The sequence below is a fragment of the Chenopodium quinoa genome, unplaced genomic scaffold (genome assembly GCF_001683475.1).
Source record: "Chenopodium quinoa cultivar QQ74 unplaced genomic scaffold, ASM168347v1, whole genome shotgun sequence".
In the NCBI taxonomy this organism is placed as follows: domain Eukaryota; kingdom Viridiplantae; phylum Streptophyta; class Magnoliopsida; order Caryophyllales; family Amaranthaceae; genus Chenopodium; species Chenopodium quinoa.
In genome coordinates, this window is record NW_018744996.1 from 3840222 (window position 1) to 3857801 (window position 17580).

The following is a 17580-nucleotide window of genomic DNA, read 5'->3' on the forward strand; positions in this document are numbered from 1 at the left end:
AATATATTATTCTACTAATAGGATTAATATTGGTATCTCAAAAAAAAAAAAAAAAAAAAAAAAAACAGATGACATGATCATTGCATTTAGGAGGAAAAAAATTTATTATTTGAGTGACATTTGGACAATGATGGCAACGTTTTGTTTTAGTAATAGTTAAGAGATTTTAGCTTAACCAAAAAATGACCCAAAAAATCTGCTATATTTGGCCCAAAATAGTGAGTTAGGGCACAATGACTTGTGTGGTCTCCCGAGGGCCGGGAGCTGGGTTTATATGACTAGCTTAGTTTAATCTTTTGATTTTATTTCTTGCTAGCTGTTTTGATTTAGTTTGCGTAAATGCTTGTTTGTATTGCACTTGTGTGGAATGAATTGATGTACTCTGTAAGTCTCTTATGTTCGAATTTATGGTAATATCGTGGGTTTTTGGGTCTTGAATAGTAGTTATACTTATAGTACTACGGAGTACGAGTAGCATTTTTTATATGAGAGTGCTAGTGGATTTTGGAATGACATAAAATTCATATGAGCATATATAACAAGTAAATAAAATACTTTATTCCATATAATTAAAGATAGTTAAAGATTGTCTGCTGGCCTGAGTGGCCAAGCATCATTATTAATTGTTACACAAGAGTACTTGAAAGTAAAAAAAAAGTAACGAGGAAAGTAGTTTATGATTGGCAGCAAATAAAGCAATACAGCATAACGTTATTCATAGCGCAACACATACTCCATAGTAGATTTCAGTATGTAGCTCAGCAAGCCCTATTATTCAACGGAAATGTGCATATGCCTTGAGACCATCGATCGTAGCAAGTACGCTGCCTCCAAGGATGGGGTCAGTGTGCTCAGTTTTGCTTCCGGACATACCCAGTTTCACTTCAACTACGTTCCAATCAACTGGACCCATTGGTCCCGCTTCAGCATAAGCCTGAAATTTTAATTTGCAAAAAATGGTTAATATAGAACACTATACTACAATAAACATCACTAAGATTTTATATATATTAAAAAGTTACTTTCTTAGGAAGGGACTGAAACCTAACTACCCAACACAACCACAAAATGAAGTTGCGCGAGGAGTGTATATATATATACCTTGCCAGCAGCGGTATCAAAAGCCACAATCCACTTACGAGCAGTGGTGTCATCAGCGGCACCATTAGCCCAGACTTGGCCCCATTTGACGCCTTCAGGCTCGGTGCCTTTTTGTTTAAGAATGGTGTAATAGCCGCTACTAAGAGTTGGACGATCAGTGACCACAGAGCCAGACCAAAAACGCCTATCAATTCTTTGAATTTTGTCCTTGCAAAGATTTAAGAATTGAGTGCTCAGTAACACTTGATCAGCACTTAACTCAACATTACCCTCGGCGTTCACCTTGGCATCCAACTCCGCTTTCAAACTCTCGTAATCAGCCTCCGGATTCACCAAGGGCACTTCTTCGGCTGTGATCAAATCCGCCATAATTCCTTGTGCTTACTGTGTCCTTAAAATGCGAAGACAACATATATATGTTACGTTAGTGTGCATGTTCATTAATATAAGATGGTTAGCAGGATAGAAGCATAAGACTATAAGAGATATATAGTTCTGCAATTATATACAATTCATTTTTTTGCTTATTAGCTAATATTGATATCAATGATCAAATATTATGAAACATTATGAAAAGAGTATGTATTAGTGGCCATTAATGAATATTGTCAAAAAAGAAGAGAACGAATTAGTAGTGAATATTATGATCTCGTAAAGAGGGAGAGAAGAAGAAAGATCGAAGAGTAGAGTACCTGGCCTTAATGAGTATTGCCTTCTAATTAAGTTTGTGATATGAAGGAAAGTTTGTTGTTGTACTGAAGTGGAGAAGGCTTACAATTCATCAATATTTATAGGCAAGTCAAGACTTAAGACTAACATGCATGCATGGTGCAATGGATCCTTATTTTTCTCAAACTTGTAATATTTAATGTGCATTCCGACGCATAAACATAAAATATATTTGTATACAATTGCACGTTATCAAGTTCAAAGGCTGATTTTATAATTCAAAATCATTCATGGAATTACACATTATTACATCTACCCGGGCTAAGCTAAAACCTCTATCTTATTCTCGGGTAAACCTAATTACAGGTGTATCACAAAGTCTTTTTTTTTTTTTCCCTTTTTTTCTTAGGCCTTGTTCACTTCATCTTATTTTTGCTGAACTAGTATTATTTTTACCGAACTAAAATTATTTTTGCTAAACTTAAGTTATTTTTATTGAATTGAAATTAACTTTACTAAATTGAAATTATTTTTGTTGATTTTCTGTTATATTTCTTCTTTAAAGTTACTGATTTTTACTGAAGTGAACTTATTTTTACTTAACTGAAACTATTTTTGTTGAACTAAAATTATTTTTATGAATTGAAATTATTTTTACTGAATATTATTTTTTAAGGTGAAGTGAACAGAGCCTATTCATTAGGTTTTCCCATTTGAAAAACTTTGAGCAAATTGGTGAATTGAACCGAATGTCCTAGGGCATTACATTATTATAATTAAAAATATTTGTAAATTGATACATTTTGAAATGAATGTTGAAATCACTAACCAAACGGTATAATAAATATTTATTTATATCTGATATTTTTATTATTAGTCATCATTTTACCTAACGTCTCCTAAACGTTCGTTAATTTTAGCCTTTTCGTAATACTTGTAGAGTTGTTCTGAGTTATATTTTTTTATATGTCTTTTCAATATGGTTATAACAGTGAAACTTTAAGCTTAAATTTATGGATTTATCTGTATCGTTGAATTGACATAGACTGTTAGAGATACATTAATCCACTAACTCAACAATTCAGCATGCATAGAAGATAGTTGCATATGATTAAATTATTCTTTGAAACGTGCTCTAATTAACCTTGAACAGCGAGGAATACATGTGAACGATGTAGTTCATGTGGAGTTATTCTCTCGTCAAACACTATTACATTCTAAATTGTTTCGAGATATGATTCTGAATATCTAATTTTATAATTTGGGTGTGGATCTCAACGTCATTATAAATTGTTTACGGTTTTGGAGTTTTAGCACGAGCCTAATTGATTCATTAGATAATTTGTGAGAAATATATACTTTAATAATTTATTTTTTTTAAGTTTATAAAAGGTTACAAGGATAATAACGGACACTTACGAAGTTTGCTATGAAGTTTTTTGTACCACCTCATAAAATGGTTAGAAGCATAGGAGTTAGTTCCACTATACAATTCAAGTTTAGATATTTTACGTAATAGTAATACTTTGTAGTAATATTTAAACATCATTAGCATTATATTAATATAATATACTATTAATTATACTAATACTCTTTTTTTTTTTTTTTAATCTATCCTATTAATTATAATATCTTCATCAACGAAATGCACGTTATAGAATAATTAGACTTTTAATTATAATCAGTTAATCACTAGGTTAATTTTTGTAATATTTGTATCATTATTGTTCTCGTAAAATTGTCTAATGTTAATATGGAATTCTCGGATCGGAATAGTATTGAAACAAAAGTACCTTAGCCTAGGTTCACCTTTTTTTCTCGAAAAATGCAAAAACTTTTATATGTGGCCGGTCACACCGTATGGCCAATCATTATGGGGGTTATTTTGTTAATGTTATAGGGGTTACTCACTCGCGATCAGGGGTTACTCGGTCATAGGTTAATCGGTCGGTCAAAGGTTACTAAGTCGGTCAGGGATTACTCAGTCAGGGGTTACTTGATCGGTCAGGGGTTACTCGGTTGGTTAGGGGTTACTCGTTGGTTAGGAGTTACTTGGTGTATCAGCTGGCTACACGGTGTGGCCAGCCGCACACAAAAGTTGCTTCGGAAAAAAAAAAACTGAAATACTTTCTATGTTTTACCTACAATAATAACTTTCTATATTCTAAGTACAATAATAACTTACCATATGTAAAATATTCTCTTTATAGTATATTCTTTTATAGGTAATTAAAAAAAAAATCATAAATTATACTCATAATAAAATCAATATGTTGTGACCAAAATTATAAAAATTTGATTATTGTAAATTGACACTGAGTCATTGAGATAAATCTATCAAATATGATTACACACGATGAATAATATTCTATTTTAAATCTCCAAAAAGTGAAAACTTTGCTTTAATAATACTCATGTAATACTACAGGAAAAAAAGTTATAATATATATGGCTTCATAGCGCTCTCCAAATGAATGTACAAGTACAAAATCGACAAACCGTGTTTGTAACTAGATCAATTTTTCCAAAACCCGAATGAATGATGTAAATTACTGCAATATGGAGTATTCAGCTAATTAAGCCTTAAGATCAGTATTCGAAATTAAATTGGAACTCTCGTTCTAGCTCATCTACAACATTATTAGAGAAATGAAAGAACTAAAATAGTAATATATATACATGTATCATATGATTATGTACTCCGTGACTCCATGGTATATAATCTCTCTTGAAAACTATATCAAGATTTTCTTAAAGCAAAAGGCGATATTTGGTATGACTTGGCTTTCTAACTCACATTCTCATCATCTATCTATAAAAAATTTACCCATTTATGGATCTTTTGAACGGATTATAATATGGTAACTCAACAACCAAACCTAATTGCATATAACAAAGTAAGTTGCTACATTCTCTTGTTCCTTTATTCTAGCTACTGGTACTAACACCTATTATATGTTATGACAACAAATAATGAAAAGATGATAATTGATAGTTGACATTGTGATAAATAAAATAGTTTACACTCAATAATGTTCTCATTTAATTTTTCTAATAGTGAAACTTTACGCTTAAATTTAAAGATCCGTTGAACCAAGTGTTGCTAATAATATATTAATTAATCTGCTAACCCAACCTAATAATACAATTAAGTTAGTTGCATATAACTTATTTAGAAACGTGCGGCGAAGCCCACGAAGCATATAATATTAGATGTAGTCCATGTGGCATTATTCTCTCCTCTAAAACTATAATTAGAAAAGAATTTATTCGCATTCATACTTAAAATGGCAATTATTTGTCGTTCATAATTATTTGATTAAAGCTCCATTAAAGAGACAACTGACAACTGAGAATTACAGATCCATATCCAAAAAAGAAATACGCAAATACCCTTGTATCAAGATAAATATCTTGGAGATTGATATCAAATATTATCTACGTTATACTTTAATTTGGTGTGGATCTCAACCTCATTATTAAAGTATTCACAGTATACTCCCTCCGTTTCAGAATGATGTTCCTATTTTTGTAAATTGATGTAAGTTTTTACCCGTCTTTGACCGTAAATATCTTTAATTTCACACTAGCAAAAATTATAAAAGTTAGATATTAATAATGTACTCACCAAGACGAATCAAACTAGATCCCATATGACTATATTTGTTCTTATAGATTGAAAGAAAATTTTAAAAATTCTCTCTTATTTTTTAAAAGTCAAAGATTCTAAACAGAAACATCATTGTGGAACGGAGGGAGTATCATAATTATAAATATGCCGATAATTATTTTATTTCCTTCGTGTTTTTAGTTACATCACTTTGTAAATTGCGGACTCCTACACAATTTTTGCAAATGAGAGAGATTATAGAGAGAATAAAAAAGATGGACCTATGTGATAGGAGAGAAATAGAAAAATTATATTAACTAAAAGGAAAGTGATGCAAGTATAAAGAAACGGAGGAAATATAATTTACTGGGTCTGATTTGGTTGGTCTATTTTTGAGTTTGAGTCATGCTAAATCATAGAGTGCATACAAGTCGAATTATGAATCAATCACTATCGAATTAATAGTTGGATCGGACCAGGTTTTTACATCTTTAATTAGCTTTTTGCATGATTCACATAATTGGGTTTGGCTCTTTATGATCACTATATTCAATCTAGATAGAATATATTTTCAATCTATCAAACTTTATATAAATGTGGCATCATGCAAGTAAATTTTCAATTTTAATATATAAGTATAGATATTTTGTAGATTATTATCTTCTTGATGCTCTCCGTCTTAAAGCTAAAGGTCAAACATGTCCATCAATATTTTCATTTCATAATAAATATAATCTTATTAAAAAAAAAAACAACAACTAATTTGATAGTATACTCATTTTATCAGACAACAAGCAATAAATAAATATCTACCACATAAGATTGTGACAATTTTTTATTATTACAATTGATGACCTTCTAAAATTCTTGTCTAAGGCGCACTTTCATTAAGTTACTAGATTAGTCCCGTGCAATACACGTTTTTAATAATAAAAAATTTACTTGTAAGTGTGTAATATAAATTTTTTAAACAATAAAACATAATAAATCTTGATCCGTCTCGTAAGATTAATTGAGCTAAAATGAAGGATATAATATTAAATATTCTAACTAACTTTATAGCTATAATAAAAATTTAAAGATGTTAGTATTCATTTTTTATTCATTATAGAAAATTTGAAGAATTAATAAAGAGTGGAAAATCTAAACTCTAACATCTCTAATAAAACGTAGGAGACTGTTTTTTTTTTTTTTTTTTAAAAAAAAAAAAAAATCTATGTAAGAGAAAAAAAAAAGAATGTGAAATAAACCAACCGTCAATTATTTTTACTCGATATGAAATTGCGTAGTTAAAGTCAATTTAGTCATAAAAGCTTTTAGAAAAATGTATAATTAATCAATCATTTTCAAATATAATCTATCTTTACCTTGAAAAAGGAGGAAAAAAAAAAAAGAATGATGTTAACCAGAATCACCATCCACCAAACCCCAAATCCAAACAATACAAATAGAGTAAGTTAACTTAGGCCATTATCATTCCTTAGGCCATGCTCCATTTAACTTAGTTAAGACAAAGTTATGTTTAGGAAAATAAAGTTCAGAAAATTTGGCCAATTTTAGACATTTTCAAATAGCTCAACAAATTAAGTTCATATATAACAAGTCAAATAGAATAAAAAAATTCCAAGACTGAAATAAAACAACATACAGAACTTTACAAGCTCACGATAGGAAATTGGCCCATCTGGTGTATGTGATATTAATTAAGAGATAATAATAGATTTTATTGGTTTAAGTTATGCCTCGGCAAATGTGTTGCTTAAAGTAATGCATATATAAAAAAGGATCTTGTTGACGAACGCTTCCGGGCGTTAGTTAAGCATTTAAAATATTTCTTAAAATAATATTAACTTAGGAAAGCATGCCAAAATCACGCGTCGATTGGTGTAATTAATGCTCATTTTAATTCAATATTTCTACTTTATCTTATCCAACGTCTTCGGGACGTTCGTTAGCTTGTGCCTATTTAAAAAAATGGAGGGAGTATAATTTTGGAGACTTATGATCACCTAAGATAATATTGTGAAAAGATATTATTGTGATGTACTTTTAGGTGGTTAGGATCATTAGATATCTTTAGAGAATATTAGAGTTTGCCCCCCAAGTATTCTATGTCTATATATCTTTGGTATTGTGACCGTGATATTCATATGAGAAACACATTGAGAGAAATATTTGACAAAAATTCTTTTGTAAAGGGGGAAAATGATGTAGAATCAAGGGTTATAATTAGCTCTTTACAAAACGTTGTCACTTTAGTTCTTGACATTGTTAGCTTTAGTATATTTGCATTTAAGCAAGAATTTTCCCTTTTATAAATAGCCATGTGTTACAATCTTCCCTTTTATAAATAGCCATGTGTATGTTACAATCTTCCTTTTTATAAATAGCCATGTACCAGTCTTACTAGACAGCCATGTGTTACAATCTTCCCTTTTATCGTTTTTATGCTAAGATTTTTTTATGAAAATGTTCAAGATGACAAATTAATTGGGTAAGAAGTTTGTTATGTTCAAATAAAGTTTGTGATCGATAGTCATGTGTTTCAGTCTTAAACAATTATATTTGTATTTATTTTGTTCATTTTGTAGAATGTAATTAAATAAATGACTTAAAGAGATGAGATTCATGTAAATAGGGAGAGTGGAACATGGAGGATATATTATGACATCAAATGCCAGTTAACTATTTTCATATCTATATGAAATCGATACTACCAAGTAAATTAAAACAGTTTATTCCATATATGTATATAGATTATCTATTGGGTGACATATACATTACAACCATAAACAACCATACATTATTAGGATACTAGATGCATAGTAGCATCATTACTTTTATTACACAATTAAAATGCACTTAATTAAAAAGCAAGGAATGTAAAGGATTGTAGTTCTTGATTAATTGCAGCAGGAATGCAGCTTACTAATTAAGCTAACATGGTAGCTAATAGAGAGTTGATATTGCTTGGAGACCAGTAATCTTAGCAGTGATCCTGCCTCCAAGAATAGGGTCAACTGGGCCTGTAAACCCTTACCCTAGCCCCACCGAATACCGGCCAACTTCCACCATAAACCCCCGAAAACGGCTTGCCGGAATCAAAAACCACCCCACCGATCAAATCCACCACCAAAATCAACCCCTGACCCAAACCCACACTTGAAACCACCACAACCAAATACCCCCGAAACTCCGCCGAAAACCGCCATAAACCCCCGAAACTCCATCGAAAACCCCCATACACCCCGAAACTCCATCGAAAACCCCCTCGAACCTCTATTCAAAATATAAAGTTGTTGTCTCAGTTCATACTAGCATCAACAATCTTCAAGCTTGGGCATTTCAGAACATTATAAATTGAAGTTTAATCTGCTCACAGATAAAAGAAAAGGAATTACATGTAAGAGCCCCCAATAACATAATTAACATCTTAAGCTTACATCATGCAATGAAAGTATACAGTAATGTATACTTTCCTAGGCCCCTACTCCATACTCTTAAAACATCTACCTATATTTAAAAAGAAGTGTTCAAGCTAAGTTTATTTAGTGGTGTCAATTCGGATCACTAAGTTCGATTCGATTGGTTTAATTTGGGTTTGAGTCATGTTGAATATTATATAAGTATAGATATCTCATATATTATCTTCTTGATGCTCTCCTAAAGCTAAAGGTCAAACATGTAAGTAAGCTAAAGGTCAAGATTGAAATAAATAATTAAAAATGCCTCATTTTGAGTGTTAATAGAAATACCTCGTTTGCGTTACGCGTACAAAACAAGACATTTTCGATACGTTTTTATTAGTGTTGACCTCAAATCGGTCCCTAATTGACCAAATTGACCCCCCAAATTTATAAACCTTTATAGATCAAGTTTTACGAAAATCGATATTTTTTGAAAATGGAGCTTATTGCTTTTCGATTCGTAACGGAAACTGCTAAGAGGTGGCGAAATCTATTTTTTTGTTTTTGTTTTTGTAGATGATTATAGAATAAGTGAAAAAACAGGTGGTTAAATCTAAAGAAGTTAAATTTAGAGTTAAAAAAAAAAAGAAGTTAAATCTAAATATAGTGTTTTGAGGGGGTTGTAAGTAAAACACTAGTACAAGTTATGAAGTTATCCTTGAAATTATGCATTAACATATTCCCTCTATCTCTTAATTTTTTACCCTATTTGATTTTTCACGGTCTCCAAAATGCGTCTTTAAACGTATGTTTCTCCATTTTTATACGCTTAAAAATTATAAAAATTTGATATTAATTAATAAACTATACAATGATATGATTCTAACAAGATCCTACATGAATTGTTATGATTTATAGATTAACGAGAATTCATGATCAAAGTTTTAAAAGTTTGACCCATATTTTTACAACGGGGCAAAAATTAAGGGGTGAAGGGAGTAATAATCTAAAAAATGATTGAAGTACTTATGTTAGTTCGATGTCACGTGAAATGCTAGGTTTTAAAATTAATAACTTGATACTTGGACCAGTTTGCTTGCTAAGTACGGCTTGTGATTTATGAAAGTTATCTTTTAGTTTACGGAGTCATCATCAACTCATCATATCTCGTTATAATACAATGCTCTCCTCTTCGAGATTTTAATTTATATAATAATAAATGAGGATAATGCATGCTCCACATTTTATTATCTTACAAATAAACTCCTTGATGGTCTCCTTGATCCTATCCATACATGTTCAATGATTCCTAAAGTAAAAGGTCAAACACGTCGATTTATGGAAGATGAGAATGAAGTAAATCCTCTACTCCAACAATCAATCCTTTTCATTTTTGTCACGAGAATGAAGTGAAATGCTAGGTTTTTTCTTTCTTTTTTTTTTTTTTTTTTTTTTTTTTTTTTTTTTTTTTTTATATTAAGTGATTTGATCCAATAAGTTATGACTATAATAATACTTTTTAATTATTAATAAGTATATATAAAAAGTTAATATTATGAAACTATACATTAAGACGATTTCAACTGGTAGAGTATAAAACATATTATGGGTCTTAACCATTAGTTTAAACTTTTAGTTGAGTTGTTCCTCCAACATGGTATCAAGAGCCAGCTTGACACAAAGATCACGGGTTCGAATTCATCCACCCCTCCTTTCAAAGTGGAATAATAAGCGCAGGGTATAAGGTGGACCAATCCTGCATCCACACTTTAAGTCCAACATGTTCTCGTGTGAGGGGACGTGATACAGTATAAAACATATTTTTGGGGCTCAACTATCAGCTTAAGCTGAGTTGGTCCTCCAACACCAACAAGTATCTATATAACTACTACGAAATAATACCAATCCTTTCATTGCTTAAACAACTAACACCCAGGCTATCCTCTTTTTTAAATTTAAAATTTGATGAGCTGATCGAGTGAGTATGTAATTTTGTCATTATTTTGCATACGAGATACAGAGTATTTAATACAAGAAAATAGAGAGAAATTGTGGAAACTATATTATTATTTCATTTACGTAAAAATCATAAACCACTCGTAAGATTTGGAGCCACGTGAAATAGATTTTCATATCAAAACTCCCTGATTTTTTGGGCCAATTTGCTTGTAACGGAGTACTTGTTACAATTTCATGTACTTAATTAATAAAACACTATGATCCCTTCTTGGGTTTGTAATAAAATACTGTATATGATCCAGCTCGTGCTTTTAGTCCCATTGATCTAATATTAATATCCATTCATACTACGTTAAGCTAGTGTGTGAATAAATTGCATTTTTCGGTGTTTGACTTTCAAGAATCCTGAAATTTGATCTTATGTAGCATTGCACGGGTGTGCTACTCTTGAAATTTGATCCTGAAATTTGATCTTATGTAACAAAATTATTTTAGGAAAATATTCAATAAAAAATACACTATGTTCGACCGAATTAAAATAAACTGCCTTCGGACGTGCCCCTTCCAAAAAACCGAGGTAGAAGCTTACAAAAGAGTTCCCCCCGATGCAGCATTGCACGGGTGTGCTACTCTTGCACTTGTCATGGCACAAACATATCACTCTGGGACATGGGCGTGCCTCTGATCTCTAAATGAGTAGGCAGATATTTCAGTATACGAACTTTCTGATGAGGCATGGACATGCATGCGCACATGCCTCTCAAAGGCATGGGCGTGTCTTGTAAACACCCAAAATGTGCTAAAACTTGTGCGTGTGATTGTTCCATTACTAGTCATATTTAACAAGTAATGTAAAAATTTGACAAGCAATTGGTCATTCAATCTATTACATTAAATGGCCAGGAAAAAATTGAGATCTAGCTACTAATAGTAGGTCCCAACGCCTCATTGTGAATCTATCACAATACCCAAATAAGCAAACAATTTTCTGACCATAAACTAGAAATTTTTTAATTTTTACTTCTTTTATATTAAAAAAAAAATTAGTAGTAGGATATAATATATGGTTGGCCACATGGTGTGGCCCCGAGGTTACACGGTCAAGAGTTACTCGATTAGGGTTGGGGTTACTCGGTCGGTCAGGGGTTACTCGGTCGGGGTCGTGTGGCCGGGCCGGGGTTACTCGATCAAAAGTTACTTGGTCGATCAGGGATTACTCGGTCAGGGTTTACTCGGTCTGTCGGTCAAGGATTACCTGGTCAGTGTTTTGATGTGTGTCAACTTGCCGCACGGAGTGGTTGGCCACACCCAAAAAGCACTGTTTGCATATTTTTTTTGTTAATTTAAATTTTTTTTTATTCATGTTAGAAATCTCTATTTCCTAATGTGTGATATTGCCTCTTTTCATATTTTTAGTTTCTTTACCCGCCAACTCATCATGACAAATCATCGTCCAGATAAGATATTTTGATAGTTCCCCCCCGCCCCCGCATATTATGATCTATAACATTTTTAAAGTTTAAATCAACAAAAAAAAAACAATTTCTTTTATGTGAAAATCAATTAAACTTCGTATATTTTTGTAGGAAAAAAAATCATTTATTTATGAAATATTTGACTTTCATAAAATGTTGAAATTATAAATAAATAGAGATGAGAGAAGGGAAAGAATAAGATGAATGAGCAGATGAGAGAAGGGAAAGAATAAGATGAATGAGCAAAATAAACTAGGAAAAATTGTCAAAAATAATACAAACTTTGAGCGGTCAGTCAAAGACAAGTCAATTATCTTTTGATTATTTCTGAATAATGCAAACTTTGGGGAGTATCCACTTTAAACAAGATATTTTACCTATAACCTAAATAACCAGCTAACGTTTTTCATTTTTATTGAAAAATTCATTTATGAATTTAACTAAATCCTAATTCAAGCTTTAATTATAGTTAATTAACAATTAAATTATTAAAATTATTAAAAAAAAACACCCCTCCCTCCCTCACCGCCAGCCACCTCTGCTTTACCCACCAACAGCTGCCCTCCCCAAACCCCCGGCCGCGACAGCCCAGCTACCCCGCCGGCCCATCGGCCGTTCCTACCTACTGTCGCCGTCGCCCTCCCCTTCCTCGAACCACTATCACCGAAACCCCATTCCCCTCCCCTCGAACCACCAACAAAATCCCCCTCCCTTCCCACAAAAAACCCACGAAACTCCCCCATCACCCTAGAAACCCCCAAATGCCCCTTTCCCAACCCTTGAAAACCCTAGCCGCTAGGGTTTCGGGGGTGAGGGAAGAGACGGTTGGAGGTTTTGGTGGGGGTTTCGTTGTATTACGTGGTGGGTTGGAGTTGGGGTAGGGATGTTAGGGTTGGTGTCGCCGGCGTAGGGGAGGGGGTTGGGGTGCTGACAGGGGGTCGCCGGAGGCCCGGACACCGGGGAAAGAGGATGTTGGCAGGGAGGGGAAGGGGTGGCTGGTAGGGGAGGGGGTTGATTTTTTCTTTTTTTTTTTTTAAATAATTATATTAATAACATAATAAAAATAAACATTAAAAACATTAAAAAAAATAAAAAAAATAAATTAAAATGTCAAACCAATAGAATAACGACACATGTCCAATATACCTACTAATCAGGCCACCAACCGGTTATAACCTGTTTATAGTGAATACTCCCCAAAAGTTGTGTTATTCAGAAATAATTAAAATATTGACTTGTTTTTGGCAGAGCGCTCAAAGTTTGTATTATTTTTGACAATTTTTCTAATAAACTAAAGAATGTTTAATATATCATTTCTTTGCTACGTAAAATGAAACAAATCCAACCCTTTAAATAAGCTAAGGACGATAAAACTACTTAAGGTAAAGATCGAGTAATCTTTACGAGTTTGGATGTCAGATAAATAGCAATCTGATAGAGTGGAAGTCGTAGTCAATGCAAAGACGATTTCCAAGATAATACGGAGTACTAATGTTTTTTTTTGTACAAGTTGACATGGTCAATTGGAGGACATTGTCAAATTAAGAGAGTTGATAAAGTGATGTATGTGCTCCATTGAATGTAAGTCGGTGATATTGTTCATCGACAAGATCGAGTTATTGAGGAGAAATGCATCAAAAAAACAATGTCAGGTTTGGTTGTGCGGAGGGAGGTGCTCCGACAATAGTATGTTGGTGATGATGTGCATCAACAAAATTGTGTAGGTGATGAGATGTGCATCACAAGTTAAAACGTCTAGCAAGATGTTATGAAATTCGAAGAAGAAGATAGAAGGGTTTTCTAAAGTCGAGTGTGTGGTTAAGTGTTCAGTTGAGATCAAAGTACGTCAAGTTCAATTTGAAGTCCATGGCAATATGGAATGTTGAAGTTAGTAGCAAAGTTTTGTCAAGTGTATGAGACTTTGAATCTAGGGGAAAATAAAGATAGTGGCTAATTATGTGGAGTTTGTTTTGATCAGTTTAGCCATAGTGGATTAAGCTTTAGCAGAGTAGTGGTTTCCTTATTGTTTAGGAGTGATAGTTTTATCCTTAGCTTATTTAAAGGGTTGGATGCATTTCATTTTACGTAGCAAAGCAATAATTTATTAAATGTTCTTTAATTTTGCTCATTCATCTTATTCTTTCCCTTCTCCTTTCTGCCTTTTTCGAATCTAACCTGACGCTCAGCTCTGATACCATGTTAATTTTTTAAAGAAAAAAATATTTCATTATATTAAATATGAAAGAAGCCTAGGCAACAAACAAACTAACTCATCAAGCTAAAATAAAGGAAATAAAAGTGGGATAGATCATGGCCCACAAAACATACGACTATGCTAATACTTTGAAAATGGATTCTAGGATTCCTAACTAAAAGACCACTGACAAATAACATGTTCCAATCCTACACTATAGGAACTACTTTGAATCAATCCAACATATATAAAAAAGACAAAATTTGTTTTTTTTTTTTTTAACAGTATTAAAAAATATATATATATAAAAAAAAAAAATAAAAAAAAAAAAAAAAAAAAAAAAAACTTTTATCTAATAACACCACAGGAAAAAAATAAAATGGGATTTTAACACCTGTTAACAGCTTTCGTCATCAAAGTCCTTGTTAACTTTTACCCCACTAAAATAAATATAAACCCACCAAAATCTAAACCTTCACTACATTCCATCACACCTCACGCACACAAGCCGCCACCAGTGCAGTTGTGCTCGCCAACTAAAGCCACTACCATCGCCTCGCTATGCTTGCCAAAACCACCACCATCGCATCGCCTCGCGCCGAACCACTAGTAAAAACCCACATCGCTAAAAATATAAAAGTTAGGGTTCATTTTCAAATTAAATTGGTGGTTTTTTTGTGTTAAGCATTTGAACCAATTTAAACATACTATAAGATAATTAAAGTTGTCTTCAAAAAAAAAAAAAGATAATTAAAGTGCCGCTCATTAATACTTCTTAATTCTTAAAGAAACCCCATTATTATAGTTGAGGAGCAAAACAAAGGAGAGAGAAATTTGGTGTTTTTTAAAAAAAAAAAAAATTTAAGGTTGAAAAGAGGATGAAATTTAAAAAGGTGATTGAATGGATGGATGAAGGTAGAAAGAAAAGTGATAATAGAGGTTGAAAGGTGGTGTTAATGGAGGTTGAAGAATTTGTGGAGAAGAAGGGGGAAAATGGAAGGGATGAACCCCATTAACGGATTTTGTGACGGAATTTATTAAGTGGTGGTAAAATCCAATTTTATTTATTTATTTTTTTTTTATTTATTTTTTTTTTAACTTTTTGTGGTGTTAAAATAATTTTTTTAACAGTGTTAAAAAATAAATTATGTCTTATCTTCCATTATGTTAAAAGTCAAAATTTCTATTATATCTATTAAAATTTAAATTCAGTATTGGTAACATAAAACATAATAGAAAATAAATGAACGGTAAAAATAAGTTTCAATCTATAATTTGAAGTTTTATTGAGTAATACTCCGTATATAATGCTCATAGTCAAATTAGTAACATAATGATGAAATTGAAAAGAAAAGGAGAAGTACGTGGAGGATTTGCTTCTTATCTTGTCTTATTATCCTCAATCAAATTTAGAAATGAACCATTGAACATGGAGACCATCAAGGAGACAATCTGCATGATACTAAAAAAATATACTACGTATATTGTATATAGAGCATGCATGCATATTTATCCTACTTTACCATTAGAAATTAGAAACACGAATACCGGAGACAACTTTTACAAATCACATGCCGTACTAAGGAAGTTCCAACTTAATTAAAAATTATAAATCAAGCAATATCCCACGTGTATTATATTTAAAAGTACGCTGTTGTTATTTGGTCAATGTTTAGTTGAACACATATTAAAAGCGTAAAAAAATTTCTAGAATGAAGGTAGTATATGCGAAGTGTTATAGAAGTTGATACAGTGAGGGTATATAATGAAACGTGATCCCACTTGTTTTTTTCATACGTTATATCATAATCACATATGATAAAAAAAGATTCAACATAAATTAGGAAAAGTAATAAAAAAATATGGGTAGAGCAAACATGAGAATATTGTATTACCCCCGTTTCATAATAATCGCAAACTTTTGCACTATTCATATATTTACTTTGTGGATTAGTCAATTCATTTATCTCATTAGACCGACATACATAATTACAAACATTAATGATCAAAGTTGTGCGTTGGCACATGTGCCTGTCAAATTGTTATGCTTATTATGAAGAGAGTATGATTATAGTGCACTGTCATAAGAATCGTATAATTATATATATGGATTCAAGAAAAAATTGGCATCTTAAGCCTCACATGCAGTCTATAAATACGGTGAAATGAGACAACAACTTTATATTTTGAATAGAGGTGGCCTGGTGATAATGTACAGTATAATCCATTTTTTTAAGAGATGTAAAGTGCACTTTGTATTACAAGCATACATACATCAGATTTTGTACTATTAACTACAATATTGAAAAAAAAAAAAAAAAATTCTTTTGTAAAAGTATTTTAGTTATGTTTTTAATTTTGAATAATATATAAATTAGTTGAACAGGGTTCTTTAGTTAAATAGCAATATTAGAGACATTGATACTAAAGAGTCTAGTATTTGAAAGTTCCAATACTAAGTAATTTTGTTGTTTTGAAGTCTATCTTTAGTATCGGAAATTTCCAATACTAAAGGGACTTTCAGAAGCTAGGAAAAACTACTGTAACAGTAATTTCAGATACTATATTGATTGTTTAGTATCGGAAACCAATTTGATACTAAGGATCTAACTCTTTAGTATCAATTATTTCCGACACCATATACATAAATAATAATGGAAGATTTTTGATACCATATGATATGATAGTTGTATCAGAATTCCGGTTACTAATTATCTGATACTAATTAATGATATTTCTGATACTAAAGGGACCCTTTTTTAGTATCGGTTTGAAGAATCGATACCAACACATTAGCCACGGAGGTATTAGTATCGGTTTAGTGTCAGAAATTATTTCCGATACTAATGGCCTTTGGTATCGGAAAACAACCCTTTTACTATCGATTAATTTCCGATACTAAAGACCAATTTTCCAATAGTTAAAGTGAGGAAATTTCAGCCCAAAGCAGCCTCGTTAGTCACTAGTTAAGGGTTTGAAGTAAGAGTTTTACCAAGTTAGCCAAAGTATATATATTGTATTATGGAATTGCACGCCATAAGGATCCACCAACACATGGTGAGGTACGTATAGCAAAGTTAGAAGCTAGCACCTTAATTAATTAGTATTGTTATATAATTATATTTATGGATTCAAGAAAATGTGGCATCTTAAGTCTTAAGTCTC

The 17580-nt window shown here is 31.8% G+C and overlaps 1 protein-coding gene across 2 annotated transcripts; it reads right to left on the minus strand.

Moving 5' to 3' along the window:
- Window positions 1-516: 516 nt before the first annotated feature.
- LOC110707134 lies at window positions 517-1882 on the minus strand. Of its 2 annotated transcripts, none has more exons than XM_021885144.1 (3): window positions 1794-1876; window positions 1102-1485; window positions 517-934 (listed from the first exon to the last, which is right to left on the minus strand). In XM_021885144.1, exons 2-3 carry the CDS (start codon window positions 1468-1470, stop codon window positions 776-778), a joined length of 528 nt encoding a protein of 175 aa, XP_021740836.1. In that variant the 5' UTR covers window positions 1471-1485; window positions 1794-1876; the 3' UTR covers window positions 517-775. The 2 variants fall into 2 exon arrangements, with proteins under 2 accessions (XP_021740836.1, XP_021740835.1); XM_021885143.1 differs by having other exon boundaries at window positions 521-934; window positions 1102-1492; window positions 1794-1882.
- Window positions 1883-17580: the final 15698 nt, after the last annotated feature.

Coding starts and splice junctions, on each gene's coding strand:
- LOC110707134 (XM_021885144.1), bottom strand. CDS start 1,470: ATGGCGGATTTGATCACAGCCGAAGAAGTGCCCTTGGTGAATCCGGAG. Junction 935..1,101: donor TTGATACCGCTGCTGGCAAG/GTATATATATAT, acceptor TTAAAATTTCAG/GCTTATGCTGAAGCGGGACC.